The sequence below is a fragment of the Borostomias antarcticus genome (genome assembly GCF_949987555.1).
Source record: "Borostomias antarcticus genome assembly, chromosome: 14".
Classification (NCBI taxonomy): domain Eukaryota; kingdom Metazoa; phylum Chordata; class Actinopteri; order Stomiiformes; family Stomiidae; genus Borostomias; species Borostomias antarcticus.
This window is the reverse complement of record NC_140247.1, coordinates 15,914,784-15,930,576: the sequence shown is the minus strand read 5'-3', so window position 1 is coordinate 15,930,576 and position 15,793 is coordinate 15,914,784. Positions and strand designations below refer to the sequence as shown.

The following is a 15,793-nucleotide window of genomic DNA, read 5'->3' as shown; positions in this document are numbered from 1 at the left end:
ACCCATAGCGAAAGAAATGTCCAAGATTATTAACAAACACTGGCATATTGTGTCCACAGACCCTCTGCTCAAAGACCTTCTGGCCCAGCCACCTCGTGTCGTCTTCAAACGTCCACCCAATCTCCGTAACCTCCTGGTGAAGGCGGACTGTCCACCGAATCCCCCACCTACCCCTTTCACGTTTCTCAACCCTGTGGAACCAGGCAATTACAAGTGCGGTAACTGTCAGCAGTGTCACTTCACTCGGAAGACCAATAAATTCTATCATCCCCACACTGGCAAGGCTTTCGACATCAGAGGGATCATCTCATGTAAAACTAATAATGTGATATACTTGCTTAAATGCCCCTGTGGGCTTGCATATATAGGGAAAACATCTAGACCCCTCAAAACTAGGATCTCAGAACATAGGAGTACTATCAGGAATCATGACCCTAAGAGCCCGGTTGCCTCACACTTTAGTCTCTTCAAACACACGGTCGCATCACTGAGTTATGTAGGTATCGAACACGTCCAACTCCCACGGAGGGGGGGTGACATCAATGCTCTTCTCTTGCAACGCGAACTGTATTGGATATATACTCTGAACACCATGTCACCTAAGGGCCTAAATGAAGACACTGACATTCGTCCTTTCCTGTAACAAGCTCTGGGTTTCTGTCGCTCTTACTTTCTGAATGTACATTCAGTATTTTGACTTGCTCGGTTGCTACTCAAAAGCTTTCCTATTGTACTTGTTTATATTGTACCTTTATCTATGTAGCTTAACTAGAGGCACCTCTATAGTAGTCAGTGATCATACTGTATGACGGCTTATCTGCCTGATTTTGTTTGTGTGACACCCTATTGTGTGTCTCCCCTCTATTATTGTATAGTTATGTACCGTATTATTGTATCCCTATATGATGTGTGTGTTAATCTATTGTACCACATGCCATTAATGGTGTGAATTGACAGGTATGGGATTTTCTTCTGTATACACAGTACTGTCCTCAGTCTCTATTTCCTGTGCAGATCATGTCCCACTGATAGTATCCACTCGCTTTGAAGACGAGTTACGTGTATCTATTTTTTCTGTCATCTCAATAGGCTCAGGTGTGCCTCATTCCACCTGATTCCACCTGTTTATCATGTGACTGTGTCGCAGGTATATCCAAGATGGGGCCTTTTGCTATTGAGTCTGATGAAGAGCTTTGCTCGAAATGTCACACGTTTGATTCAGGTACAATAAATGCCTTAAACATGGAGCCCAGCAGTGTGCGAGTCCGCTCTTTTTCATTTCGATATCTCTTGTTTTGGCTCGGCACCTGCCCTTTTTTGGTTTATGGATGTGCATGTGTCACTGTCTACTGTCCAGTAGAACCATGAGAGAACCAGGCTAGATGTAGGCTACTGTCCAGCAGAACCATGTGAGAACCAGGCTAGATGTAGGCTAACTGCCCCAACACTTGTGAGGTCACCATCTCAGTGCACAAGTCACACTGCCACAGGAAGTGTGCACAGGCTCCTCCCCAGTCTCTTCCTGTCTCACTGTGGCCTCGTTCACTGTGGTCTTCTCTTCCACGGTCTTCCTCTCCACACTTTTTTGCTCACTGCAACTCTGTTCTTTTAAATCAAGACTGAACACTTTTCTTTTTGCTGCTGCTTTAAATCTAATAATTATTCATTCATACACTGCACTGTAACTTTTCCTGTAATAAAATTCCTGTATTTTATTTTTCCCACATTTTGTTTTAAATGTCCTGTGTGTGTGTGTGTGTTTGGGGAGGTGTGTTTGTGTGAGTAGAGTAGCAGCTTGCTCTTCAGTCGTTCCTCAGCACATTCAGCAGTCGTAGATGTGATCTTCTTCCAGTCGTAGATGTGATCTTACAGTCGTAGATGTGATCTTCTTAGTGCAGGGGGGGGGGGGAGCAGATAAATGTACACCACCAGCAGAGCCAACAACCATATTGTAAAAACAACCCCATTTGTCTTTATTTAGTTAGTCATTTTACAGTAGTCACTCGTACGTAGCTGCCTTGAGTTGGTCTCTCTCCATCTTTTTCTCATTTGATCTAACTTTTCTTCCTCATTTTGATCAACACAACGGAAGAAACCATAAACAAAAATAAACCGAGAGCAAAACAAGAAAGAAAGAAATGGATAAAAAAAAATGCCCCTTTTCAAAAGAAAGCAGGAATTTTGGCAAGAGGTGATGATGATTATCATGGAGTTCGACAAGGATCCAGTGCATCTTTCATGTGTAATACACTTTGGTGAAGACACAACTGTACAATCAAAGAGTTCTGGGTCGACTTAACTAAGGGTCCCTCGCCAGTTAACCCCCAAGCCCCGCCTCCTAAATCTGATGGGTCAGATGGATGTAAACAATGTGGTAATGGCTCTAACTTGCCCTCTGATTGGTTGATTGGAATGGCTGGCATGTTACTCATACCTGTCCAATCCAATCAGATCTGCACCAGGTCCATGCCGGCCAGGGTTAGGGATGGATTTTGGGACAGGCTACGATAAGACAGCTCATGGAGTGATCAGAAGTCTGATGTGTGATTGGATATAAGAGCTTTTTGAAGTCAGGAATTTTCATCTCATCAGACTTGATCAGTTTAGGATGAGCTGCCACCCATCGGCGCGTGTTCAAGTGGTTGGCGGCGCGTTACCATGGTAGGCTGTGCCTCGGTGAACAGCTGTATGAGCACAGCACACAAGAGGTCAACTACATACTGTAACTCAATTACTTGAACGTAACTGAGGTGAGTTTGATTCGCCTCACAGTCGATACTTACGGGATTGATCGATTGGTTTCATTGCTCAGGGATGAATCAAGCTCACCCCTCAAATATTTGACAGTATATTTGCAAATAGTATTTGACCTAGGTCTGGAACACAACAATGATCCCACATATACAGACAGAAGTATAAAACAAGACAAACAATAGAAAAACCGAACCATTCAGTCACTGTGAAATATTGATCTGTGTATCTATGGCACAAGGCAATTTTCCACCCAGTTAGGCTTTTTGCTTTGCTAGCCCACGAGCCCCACACCCTCAATCAGTATACATATGATATGGCAGGTTCTGGAAGAAGCAGCATAGTTTTGTGGCAAAAAAAACAACGATTTTCATCTATGATCATCTCGGGCTTCTACCTGAGCTAGCTAGCTAACATCATGGACCAAGAACGATACAGGATCCAGCTAAACGCTGGCTAGCATAGATCACTAATTAGTTATACACTGAAAATTGCTTCTTTTTTTTTTCTTTAGTTCACAATTAGGCTTTTGGATTGATCCTGGTCTTGTCAACATCCTTTTAGCGCGAATGAGCCCATCAGTTCAGACTTTCCCATGGTTTGAATGTTATTTTTATCTCTGCTCCCCCATCGCTCAGTACTGCCCTAGTGCTAACAGTGATGCTTTGAATGGAGACGATTTATGGAAAGTGATAGTTGGTCAACGATGATGTCACTGTCAAAGCTGGGCCGTGATTGGTGCATCTATGCGATCGTACGGACACCAACCGCAGAGGGAGATGTACCATCACCCGGTGGCTCAAAATGGACTTCTGATAATGGATATAATATTAAACCCACAGAAGGAACAGAACGAATGTGGATGGAGTCAGAAACAGACAAACAGAATCAGCAAAAGGAAAACCCATGATTCATGAGAGGACTGGGGCTTTAAGACAACCTACCAACGGTCCCAGAGTGGGTGGGGGGCCGGGGGGGTGGGGCATTAAGACGACCTACCAACGGTCCCAGAGTGGGTGGGGGGCCGGGGGGGTGGGGCTTTAAGACAACCTACCAACGGTCCCAGAGTGGGTGGGGGGCGGGGGGGGGGGGCATTAAGACGACCTACCAACGGTCCCAGAGTGGGTGGGGGGCGGGGGGGGGGGGCTTTAAGACAACCTACCAACGGTCCCAGAGTGGGTGGGGTGCCGGGGGGGGGCTTTAAGACAACCTACCAACGGTCCCAGAGTGGGTGGGGGGCGGGGGGGGCTTTAAGACAACCTACCGACGGTCCCAGAGTGGGCGGGGGGGGGGCTTTAAGACGACCTACCGACGGTCCAGACTGGGGGGGGTAGTTAGTTTTCAGGCTACACGGCAGTAACCACAGTAGCAGTGAAGCGCACACAGACGGTTCATGGCAGCTCAGGAGAAAGAGCGACCGCTATAGAGACACAGACACAGCTGGGGAAACACTCGACCCCCGAAACCCCCAAGCCCAGCGTTTGTCCAGTCCAACGCCACAGAACAAAAGTGCTGTCCGGTCCAGTAAGAGTTCTGAACTGGTTCTGAACAGTCCCAATACTATTCTGGCCTAGTCTACTGAGTCCAGGCGAGCCAAGTGCTGTGCTGAACCGGTCCAAAAACACAGACAAGACCCAAGCGTAAGCCAGGTCCAGTCTTCTCCAATACTTTTCAAATCAGCGGCGTACGGGTAAAGCCCCGCCCCCGTCTCTACCTCGCCTGGCGCCCCCGTGTGGCCAGAGGCGGCAACAGGTCCACGAACCGCTCGCTGTGTCTGCTGCTGGTTCTGGCTTCAACTACGAACCACCGCACTTTACTGATGATTGTTACAGCAGGGGAGGGAATTCACACGGGTTGAAGAGGGTTGAGATGAGGACTCCGCCACTGACCACGCTGTCTGAACAGGACACAGGGTCGGTCGGACACTACAGGCCCGTCTTGGGCGGACCGCAGGCGGTCGGGGGCAGGGGGGGGCAGCTTTGTCCTGGTTTTGGGAAAAGTTAAGCAGCATGTCGAGACTTTGAAAAGATTTTTTCACCACGACTGGTCGTCAGATAAAAGGAATCTGACATCTGAGGCAGAGGTCAAACCAGGGTCAGATTATAGATTTGCCCCCCCCCCCCCCGCCCCCCCTCCCCTCTGTGCAAGCGGACGGTCAGTGACGATCGGGACGCCAGCCTACCAGGGGTCAGCCAGGGGTTCAGCCCATCACCGCTGCACCCCCACCACAAACTAATCTGAGCCCGTCTCAATGTCTACGACACAGCACTAGCCAGGCATTACTAATCACTAGCAGAGCCAGTAGGGGACATAGCAGTCTGGGGGTGTTATGGTAAGAGTGTGGTACACTACAGTACAGTAGGCGATGGGTTCAGTGCAGCTGGACATGGCCGGGTCCAGGACAGACGCACAGAGACAGGACCAAGGCAGAGAGAGACGGACAGAGCAGCAGGGAGGGAGGGGCCGTGGAGGACGAGGCTGACGGAGTTGGGGGGGCGGGGGGGTGGGGGCTGTGGCGCAGGGCGACGGGTCATAGATTCACAGAGGACGATGGAGAGACCCTGACAGAATGGCACACTGGGAGGAGGAGGGGGGGGGGGGTGGCACATAGGAAGGCTGGAGGAGAAGAGAGAGAGAGAGAGAGAGAGAGAGACAGAGAGGGAGAGGGAGAGAGAGAGAGAGAGGGAGAGAGAGAGAGAGACAGAGAGGGAGAGAGAGAGAGCGAGAGAGAGAGAGGGAGAGAGCGAGAGAGAGAGAGGGAGGGGGGGTTTCCATCCCAGCTTCTCCGGGAGGTTGTGGCGGTCGGGGGGAGGGGAGGGGTCTTGGGCTTTCGGCAGCTCTCGCGGCCATGATTGAACAGGAAGGACAGAGAGGATCCGAGAGGGAGGTCCTCCACACAGCCCCCTGGAGGGAGGGAGGACCGAGCAGAGCATAGTAGTGAAGGAGGAGATGGACACTAGGGCAGATCCATCCCTCTCTCTCTCTCGCTCTCCTATTGTCACATTTAACACTGTTTTTACACTCTCCCACATGCACACACAGCAATACACATACACACAATCTCACACACACACACACACACACACACACTTAACACCAGCCCAGCATCCGACTGACTGTACAGGAAAAAGCGGCCACTAGGGGGCGCCGCCTCTGGCGTGGGGGTACATTCTTCCTGGCCCGGCGCTTTATTGGAGCGAGAGCGTTCGTCAGGAGCGTTTGAACAAGGAGTGCAAAAAAATCTGCCTGCTCTAGACGGCCGGCGCGGTCACGCCCCCGTCGCCTAGCGGAGGGCGTGGCCTGGCGATTGGGGGCGGGGGGGGGGAGAGAGGGCCGGGAGAGAGGGGAGGGGGGGAGGCAGACAGACGGTAATTTACAGTAAACTACATTTATATACACACACCCATTGTACAGATAACGAATATGTACATGCGAAGGTTGTTTTGTTTTTTTCCCCTCCCCCCCCCCGCCCCCCCTCGACCTCGCCATGAAACACGTCCATTCGCGAAACGCCAGTCGATCCAGAGAAGAACGTGGCGAACGTCCGGAGGTCTCCTTCTCTCTCTTCTTGACCAGCAGGCCCTCCACTTCGGTCAGTCTCCCTCCAGACCCCTCCCCCCTCGCCGGCTGGCTTCCTCGTTCTCTGGTTCTCCCGTCTCAAATGTAGTGTGGAGATGGCGGCGGGGGGCGGGGCCTGAAGGAGGGGGGCGGGGCCTGACTGGAAGGAGGGGGGGGGGGCCCGGGCCGGACACAGCGTGCACTGGGCTTTTGGCGCAGCCTTAGCTGTTCTTGAGCAGCGTTCTGTCGTCGGGGGCGGGGCAGGGGGCAGAGCCGGGGAAGGCGAGGAGCTGGCAGGTGTCGGGGGCGAGGAGGCTGCAGGCGCGCAGGTCGGCCGTCTGCAGGGAGGCGCAGCGCCGGAGCATTGGGACGCACTGCTCCGTCACCTTCACACAGCCTGGGGGGAGCACACAACCACTGGTCAACACAGACACGACCCTCACACGACCCTCACACGACGTTCACAGGACCTTCAGAGGACCATTAGTCAACACAGCCACAGTGTGTGTGTGTGTGTGTGTGTGTGTGTGTGTGTGTGTGTGTGTGTGTGTGTAAATGGTAAATGAACTGCACTTACAGTTAGATCAATAAATATTTTGGACATTGACACAGTTTTTATCATTTTGGCTCTGTACACCACCACAATGGATTTGAAATGAAAATGGTAAATGGACTGCACTTATATAGCCAATTTATCCAAAGCATTTATCCAAAGCACTTTACAATGGCCTCTCACACACACATTCACACACCAATGGCGGCAGCTGCCATGCAAGGTGCTAGCCTGCTCATTGGGAGAAATTGGGGGGGTGTCTTTGCCCATGGACATTTCGACATGTGGACAGGAGGACCCAGGAATCGAACCGCCAACCCTACGGTCATCGGACGACCCCCTCTACCTCCTGAGCCACCAGCCGCCCCAACTATGAACTGTGTGTGAGTGTGTGTGCGCGCTCGTGCGTGTGTGTGTGTGTGTGTGTGCGTACCTGCTAGGTTGACGTGGGTCAGGATGTCTCTCAGAGGGGAGATGGGTGAGGTCAGCGTGTGGACGGTCTGGTCTGTGATGTTCCCACACTGACTCAGGTCCAGCTTGGTCAGGTGAGGCAGGTAGCGCACCAGCAGGCGGGATGTGGAGTCTGTCAAGTCCAACCCGGCCAATCGCAGCTCTGTTACGTTTTGGAACCGCCCACCTCTGTTCTCCCCGTGAGCTGGAGAACCGAGAAAAGAACAGGGAGGAGAGTGGGATACAGCTTTTTGCAGATGACTCGTTGATAATTGTTCACCTCAGATCACCTTATCTGAGCTCAAATCTCTCTAATAATAAAAAAAAAATAAAACCTCTTGTAATAATAATGTGGGACCTCTAGCGGTTGTTAATTCACCACACGGGAAGTGACATAATTACACACGTGAGCGGCAACACGTCACACAACACACACACACACAATCAGGGGTCGCGGGTGGAAAGTGTTCCCAGCATTTCTCCCATCCAAGCCGTCCTCCTCCAGGAGCAGTCAGGAGCAGTGGGCCGTCCTCCTCCAGGGGAGTCAGGAGCAGTGGGCCGTCCTCCTCCAGGGGAGTCAGGAGCAGTGGGCCGGCCTCCTCCAGGGGAGTCAGGAGCAGTTGGCCGTCCTCCTCCAGGGGAGTCAGGAGCAGTGGGCCGTCCTCCTCCAGGAGCAGTCAGGAGCAGTGGGCCGTCCTCCTCCAGGAGCAGTCAGGAGCAGTGGGCCGTCCTCCTCCAGGGGAGTCAGGAGCAGTGGGCCTTCCTCCTCCAGGAACAGTCAGGAGCAGTGGGCCGTCCTCCTCCAGGAGCAGTCAGGAGCAGTGGGCCGTCCTCCTCCAGGGGAGTCAGGAGCAGTGGGCCGTCCTCCTCCAGGAACAGTCAGGAGCAGTGGGCCGTCCTCCTCCAGGAGCAGTCAGGAGCAGTGGGCCGGCCTCCTCCAGGAGCAGTCAGGAGCAGTGGGCAGCCATCGTCCATGGCACCCGGGGACCAAGTCCAAGTGCTCAGTCCAGGTCCTGGTCAGGGACCAGACTGAAGAGCCTCTGTTCTTCTGCATGTTTTTCATATTGGGTTCTTAGGGGAGGAAATCCTTGCGAACACGGGGAGAACAACAAACAAACAAACTCTGCACAGAAAGGCCTGGAGACCTTCTTGCTGTGAGGCGACAGTACTAGGCACAGTACTGCTCCACCATACGGCACGTGAGCTATTTTGGGGTTCAGTGTCTTGCTCAAGGACACTTCGGCACAACGCTGGGAGCTGGAATCAAACCTTGAGATCCCCAGCCGGCCACGCCCCCTCCAGAGCTACGTACCACCCTTCCTAACAGGATGTATTAAACGTGTTCCAAGGCACTACTCTTTCAAATAAAAAGTATTTTCAGGGCACCACCGGTGGCTCACCGGGTTAAGGCGCATACCGCAAAGGCTTGTCCTTACCGCAGCGGCCTGGGTTCGAATCCCGCCCGGGCCATGTGCTGCATGTCCCCCCCCCCCTCTCTCTCTCCTGCATTTCCAATCTATACTCACTCATTCACTGTCCTATCTAATAAAGCAGAAATGACATAAACAAATCAACAACAACAAAAATCTGCATTTGTGCATCATCTCCCAGACAGGTGTGTGTGCCGGTGACCGACCTGTCCTCGTGTCAGCAGGGGGCGCCAGCAGCTCCCGGAGGTGGGAGTCCTTCAGGTCCTCCACCCTGCTGAGGTCCAGCAGACGCAGGCAGGGGCAGGCGGCCTGGCACAGGGCCGACACGGACGACCACGGGCAGCCCGACACGTTGAGCTCCAGCAGACCTGGAGGGGAGGGAGATGAGGTATTATCAGCCCAGGGAGAGGAGGTATTATCAGCCCAGGGAGGGACAGCGTTAGGAGCCGTCTCGGAGGGCTAAGCGCCCTGGACCACAGCAGAGATGTGAGGGGAAGGAGAGGAGGTATTATCAGCCCAGAGAGGAGGTATTATCAGCCCAGGGAGACAGAGCATTAGGGGGCGTCTCGGAGGGCTAAGCACCCTGGACCACAGCAGAGACGTAGGGGGGGAGGGGGCACGACAGCAGCCTTAGATACAGTCTGTCTACATCTAAGGATGCCAAATAGCACCACAGAGCAGCTGTGTTCTAAACTGTTCCCTATTACAGTAATAGTGGACTATATGGCCATTTTGTTCTAGTGTCCGAATTCTCAACGGTTATTTTGATTCACTGTCTAGTCCACTAGAAAATACCCACAATTCACAGCAATTTCCAGTGAACAGAGGATGTATCTTACAATTTCTCTTTCCCTTAACTACATAGATAATAGTGAGTGAGTGAGTGAGTGAGTGAGTGAGTGAGTGAGTGAGTGAGTGAGTGAGTGAGTGAGTGAGTGAGTGAGTGAGTGAGTGAGTGAGTGAGTGAGTGAGTGAGTGGTTTCGAACACAGATAGTATGTGAAAAGGTGCAGGTACTGGCTTGGTGTAGCGCAAGCTCTGTGTGACAACCAGGGAGGGCTTACTACCTCACACTGACCCCGTCAACCAGGGAGGGCTAACTACCTCACACTGACCCCGTCAACCAGGGAGGGCTAACTACCTCACACTGACCCCGTCAACCAGGGAGGGCTAACTACCTCACACTGACCCCGTCAACCAGGGAGGGCTAACTACCTCACACTGACCCCGTCAACCAGGGAGGGCTAACTACCTCACACTGACCCCGTCAACCAGGGAGGGCTAACTACCTTGGTGTAGGTCAGTGTGTAGTGTGTAGGTAGTGTGTAGTGTGTAGGTCAGTGTGTAGGTAGTGTGTAGGCAGCGTGTAGGCAGTGTGTAGTGTGTAGGCAGTGTGTAGGTCAGTGTGTAGTGTGTAGTAGTGTGTAGGTCAGTGTGTAGTGTGTAGGTCAGTGTGTATTGTGTAGGCAGTGTGTAGGTAGTGTGTAGGTCAGTGTGTAGGTCAGTGTGTAGTGTGTAGGTCAGTGTGTAGTGTGTAGTGTGTAGGTCAGTGTGTAGTGTGTAGGTCAGTGTGTAGGTCAGTGTGTAGTGTGTAGGTAGTGTGTAGGTCAGTGTGTAGTGTGTAGGTCAGTGTGTAGTGTGTAGGTAGTGTGTAGTGTGTAGGTCAGTGTGTAGTGTGTAGGTCAGTGTGTAGTGTGTAGGTCAGTGTGTAGTGTGTAGTGTGTAGGTCAGTGTGTAGTGTGTAGGTCAGTGTGTAGTGTGTAGGTCAGTGTGTAGTGTGAAGTGTGTAGGTCAGTGTGTAGTGTGTAGGTCAGTGTGTAGTGTGTAGGTCAGTGTGTAGTGTGTAGGTAGTGTGTAGTGTGTAGGTCAGTGTGTAGTGTGTAGGTCAGTGTGTAGTGTGTAGGTAGTGTGTAGGTCAGTGTGTAGTGTGTAGGTCAGTGTGTAGTGTGTAGGTCAGTGTGTAGTGTGTAGGTAGTGTGTAGGTCAGTGTGTAGTGTGTAGGTCAGTGTGTAGTAGTGTGTAGGTCAGTGTGTAGTGTGTAGGTCAGTGTGTAGTGTGTAGGTAGTGTGTAGGTCAGTGTGTAGTGTGTAGGTCAGTGTGTAGTGTGTAGGTAGTGTGTAGGTAGTGTGTAGTGTGTAGGTCAGTGTGTAGTGTGTAGGTAGTGTGTAGTGTGTAGGTCAGTGTATAGTGTGTAGGTAGTGTGTAGGTCAGTGTGTAGTGTGTAGGTCAGTGTGTAGGTAGTGTGTAGGTAGTGTAACAGCCAGGGACGGTTAACCTACCTTGGAGGCGGTTGATGAGCCACATGAGCTGTTTCTTGGAGATGTTGGTATAGCCCAGGTTGAGGGAGACGGGCTGTCTGCGGATTATACCACTCAGCATGGGAGGGGTGATGGAGCGTTGTCTACTCAGGTCAATCTGAGTCCACAGTCTCTTATCACAACACCTGGCAACACACGCGGACAGGACGAGACGGAGTGAGAACAGTTCCAAGTTCTATTCGTGGAATGAGAACACGCTCCAGGTTTCATATTGTAATCGTGGATGGTCTACTCGCCATGCGAGACTTTGGAGATCCCAGCCTCAGAGTCTGGAGATATCTCATCTCAAAAGCACAGAAAACCGACGCTACCAATCAGAACCACTGCCTACATCTCAAACAGGGCGAAGGACCCGCCTTACCGGAAATTACAAACAAACTGGAGTGGAGAATCAAAACAAAACAACACATTCACCGTCCCGTTAGGAAGGACCGCCCTAAAGATGTTGGATTGGTTCTGAAATGCAGTTTTTTTTTCATCTTTCTCAAATTGTTTCCACTCACTTTTAGCGACCAAATCTGGACAAATGTCTTCAGTCTCTAGTTGAGCGCAGCGTTTAGAGACTGACTTGTGAGCCTAACTCTAGACTGATTGGATTAGTCTGGAGGTTTACTCTAGACCGACCGGGCTAAGGTGGAGGTCTAACTAGACTGACTGGGTCAATGTGGAGGTCATCTACTCTAGACTGACTGGGTCAGTGACCAGGTTGAGGTCTATTTAGACTGACTGGGTCAGTGTGGAGGTCTACTCTAGACTTATTGTATTAGTGTGGAGGAGGTCTACTCTAGACTGGGTGTAGGTCTACTCTAGACTGACTGGGTCAGTGACCAGATTGAGGTCTATTTAGACCAACTGGGCCAGTGTGGAGGTCTACTCTATACTGACTGGGTCAGTGCGTAGGTCTACTCTAGACTGACTGGTTCATTGTGTACTGTAGGTCTATCTAGACTGACTGGGTCAGTGCGTAGGTCTACTCTAGACTGACTGGTTCATTGTGTAGGTGTATCTAGACTGACTGGGCCAGCGTTTAGGTCTACTCTAGACTGGGTGTAGGTCTATCTAGACCGACTGGGCCAGTGGGCGCTCACCATCGGCTCCAGGTGCGGCAGACCCTCATGCAGAGGCAGAGCTCCCGCTGGCTGAGGTGGTGGAAGACGCGCAGCCACACGTCGCGCGGCATGACGTGGGAGGAGCCTGAGTCCAGCGGCAGGCAGTGCGGCTCGGGGCAGGCGGGCGGCGGCCTAACCAGGTGGCGCTCCATCTGGACGGGCCTCGGCGGCGAGGGCACGGCGGGCGGGCTGCGCTTCATCATCTGGGAGCGCGGGGCGAGGCGGGAGGGCTGCGAGCGGGGGGAGGCGGCCAGCGCCGACATCATCCCCCCGCCGGCGCCGACGCCGCCGTTGGACGTGGCGTTGGAGGAGGCGGGCGACGAGAGAGTGCTGTTCCTGGTCGACCCCGGCGTCTGGTTCTGCTTGCTGCTGCGGATCTTGTTGCCGCGGTTGTTGCCGCCGCCCTTGCCCGAGCCGCCGTGGCGGTGGTTGGTGACGGAGGCCCCGCCCCCGCCGCCGCTGGCGTTCTCCTTCTCCTGCGCCTCGCCGCGGTCCCTACCCCCAGCGGCGCGCGTCCGCCCGTTCCGCGCCTCCGAGCCGTTGCTGCGCTTCCCGGAGAAGCCGTCCGACGCCGCGGGGGGCGGGCCGTGACCGCCGGAGGAGGGCGGCGGCTGATTGGACGAGAGGGGAGAGGGAGGGGGCAGGGGCGTGGACTTCCGACTCCTCTCGCCGCTCTCCTCCTCCTCCATGGCGTCCGCCATGAGCGCCTTGCGGCCCCGCGGGGGCGGAGGCCCCTCCCCCTTGCGGCGGGCCTTGTCCACCCCACCCGGCGCCTGCTCCTCCGTGGTGTCCCTGTCCTCCTCCCCCCCCCCTCCTCCTCCTCCCCCCTCCCCCTCCGAGTCGTCGCTGGCGCTGAAGCCCAGCTCCGCCAGGCGCCGGTCCCGCTCGCGGTTACGCTCGCGCTCGCGCCCGCTGCTGCTGTTGCCGTAGGCGACCGGGACGGGGGAAGACGGGGAGGAGCCGCCGCGGCGCCCGTCGGAGCCGGAGGGCGAGTCGGAGTCGGACTCGGAGTCAGACTCGGAGCTGGAAGAGCTGGACGAGCTGGACTCACGGACGCGCTCCAGCAGCTGGCACATGCGCTTGAACCGCTCCAGCTTCTCCCGGTGGTGGGAACGCTGGTCCTGACTGGCCGTGGACGAGGGCGGGGCCTGGGAGGACGAGTTGGACCCGCCCCCTGACCCCTGACCCGCCCCGGAGGAGGAGTTAGGACCGTTGGACTCAGACGCGTCCGAGGCGTTGGGCTTCTGTTTCTGTCACAAGAGGAAACGAAACGTTAGGAATAGGTATCACGCAAGAAAATCATCATCCTATCAATCATAATCAAATCCATCTCTAACATGGATACTGAACTAACAGGTAAACGTCACTGATAATCATACTTCCTTATCTTACTGTGAGGAAATCGAACCCCAGTCGACAACATGTGTCTGCTGCAGATGTCGTAGCAAATTAGTTAACACACACACACGCACACACAGACATACAACAGTCAACTTCCGGCCTTAGGCCTGGGTCCAGTACCCCGTCCCCCTCAACCTACCCCGGGTCCGTATCCTCTTCCTACCCCCACCCTACCCCTGACCCCTGCCTCTACCTGGACCCAGGCACACTCACACACACACTGACAGACACCAGTCCTGGGCTCAGATCCCCTTCCCCTCACCCTAACCCGGGTCCGTATCCTTTTCCTACCCCGATCCTACCCCTGACCCTGCCTCTATCTGGGCCCAGGCACATTTATGCACACACAGACTTACACCAATGTTTGCCATGTCTCTCCTATGATGTTATTAGCCTCTCTTACTCTGAAAATGTAATTTAATGTTATTTATTGCTCTATAAATGTTCTTAGCCGGTAGACAAACATACTCCTGGAGCTTGCTCGATCGCCTTGTTGAGAGGGGTCAGGGAAGAATTTTTACAGCTCACTTATCTGGCCCCCGGGTGATTACTGTTTTTTTGCTTCCCTCTGGAATATGTAGGGGTGGGATGTCTGCCCACCTCCCTTGTTCTCTGTAAAGCGCATTGTGTTGCCTCTGGGTATGAAATGCGCTATATAAATAAAGCTTTGATTGATTGATTGATTGATGTTGAACATGAGTCATGTGATCAGCTTCGCCACTCGAAGCTTCCTCGTTTCCTGAAAGACGGCCGAAGATTAAATATGAATGAAGAACAAATTACCTTTTTCAGACGTTTCTCGTGGGCTCCTTTCATCTGTTGGAGAGAGCCGGAGGGGAGAGAGGTCAGCGTTAGCAGAGGATGAGGAGGCAGAGGAAGACCAGATCTGGCCTGGGGGCGTGGCCATCCTGGGCTGCGTTCAAGTTCAGCCAACACAGGCCAACGTTCGTGGAAAGCGTGGTTAAATTTGATCAGAGAGCCCTTCTGTGATCGACAACCATTTACTGGATGATACATGTGGATGTAGTTCCGCTAGTATAACCTAATTTAACGCTAGTTAGAAGTAAAAGGGCCTCCGGTATTCAATTAATTCGCTCAATCATACAATTACATTTACCTCAGTCCAGCGTCTATTTTTGCTCATCGCAAACTACCCTCTCAGGCTGTTCGTCAACACAAAGCTAGCTGCGAAAAGTTTAAAATACACTATGTGGACAAAAGTATTGGGCCACCTACACATCACACCTACAGGAGCTCCTATGACATCCTATTCTAAATCCATAGGCATTAATATGGAGTTGGTCCCTGCTTTGCAAATATAGCAGCTTCCACTCTTCTGGGAAGGATTTCTACAAGATTTTAGTGTGTGTGATGATGAAATACATGGTTGCTGGCAAAACAATGAGTGGTAATGTTAACGTTAGTAGAATAAACACAGCTGTAAATGGAGTTATTGCAGAAATAGACACAAATAGACTCACAATTAAAGGAGAACAAGAGCATGCACTAGCGGAGTGTGTCGGAGGAAAAACACAGTTGTTCATTCTAGCGAGTCCTTCCTGAACGAACCCAGACCCGGTCACACACCCCCAGAACCCCCCTCTACCTTCTTCTTGGGCCCGCTGCTGCCCCCCCCCTCCCCCTCCCCCAAGAACCCCCCCCCCCCCTCTACCTTCTTCTTGGGCCCGATGCCCCCCCCCCCCTCCCCCAGAACCCCCCTCTACCTTCTTCTTGGACCCGCTGCCCCCCCCCCCCAGAACCCCCCTCTACCTTCTTCTTGGACCCGCTGCCCCCCCCCCCCAGAACCCCCCTCTACCTTCTTCTTTGGCCCGCTGTCCTGCGGCAGCTCCTTCTCCTTCTTCCTCTTGTGCCCGTCGGCTCGGCCCCGTCCTCCATGGAGAGGGGCTTCTTCTTGCTGGGGGGGCGGGTCGTCCGTCAGCTTCAGCGGCCCACCTCGCCGTTGTCCGTCCTCCTCTCCCCGAGCCGTCCCCTTGGTCCTGGTGGACACAGACCGTCCACAGGCTGTCCACAGACTGTCCACACTTCCTGATTTCTTATTATACGGGATCGCTGAGGTCGTCGTCTTACCCAACCCCCCCCCCCCCCCCCCCCGCCGAAACCCGACATCGACCCAAATCCCAGCCCCTGCTACCCACCCGAGCCCCGGTCCCAGCCCCATTTCCAGCCCCATTTCCAGCCCCAGTTCTAGCCCCAGTTCTAGCCC

The 15,793-nt window shown here is 53.4% G+C and overlaps 1 protein-coding gene across 1 annotated transcript in view; it reads right to left on the bottom strand.

Moving 5' to 3' along the window:
- Positions 1 to 6,530: 6,530 nt before the first annotated feature.
- fbxl19 (F-box and leucine rich repeat protein 19) overlaps positions 6,531 to 15,793 on the bottom strand; it is a gene marked incomplete at both ends in the record, with an annotated part of 13,454 nt that continues 4,191 nt past the window's right edge. The window contains 11 exon segments of the mRNA XM_084448521.1: positions 6,531 to 6,706; positions 7,296 to 7,517; positions 8,949 to 9,110; positions 11,021 to 11,184; positions 12,148 to 13,418; positions 14,353 to 14,385; positions 15,386 to 15,453; positions 15,456 to 15,492; positions 15,494 to 15,513; positions 15,516 to 15,551; positions 15,554 to 15,566. Coding sequence (XP_084304647.1) covers positions 6,531 to 6,706; positions 7,296 to 7,517; positions 8,949 to 9,110; positions 11,021 to 11,184; positions 12,148 to 13,418; positions 14,353 to 14,385; positions 15,386 to 15,453; positions 15,456 to 15,492; positions 15,494 to 15,513; positions 15,516 to 15,551; positions 15,554 to 15,566 — 2,202 coding nt within the window.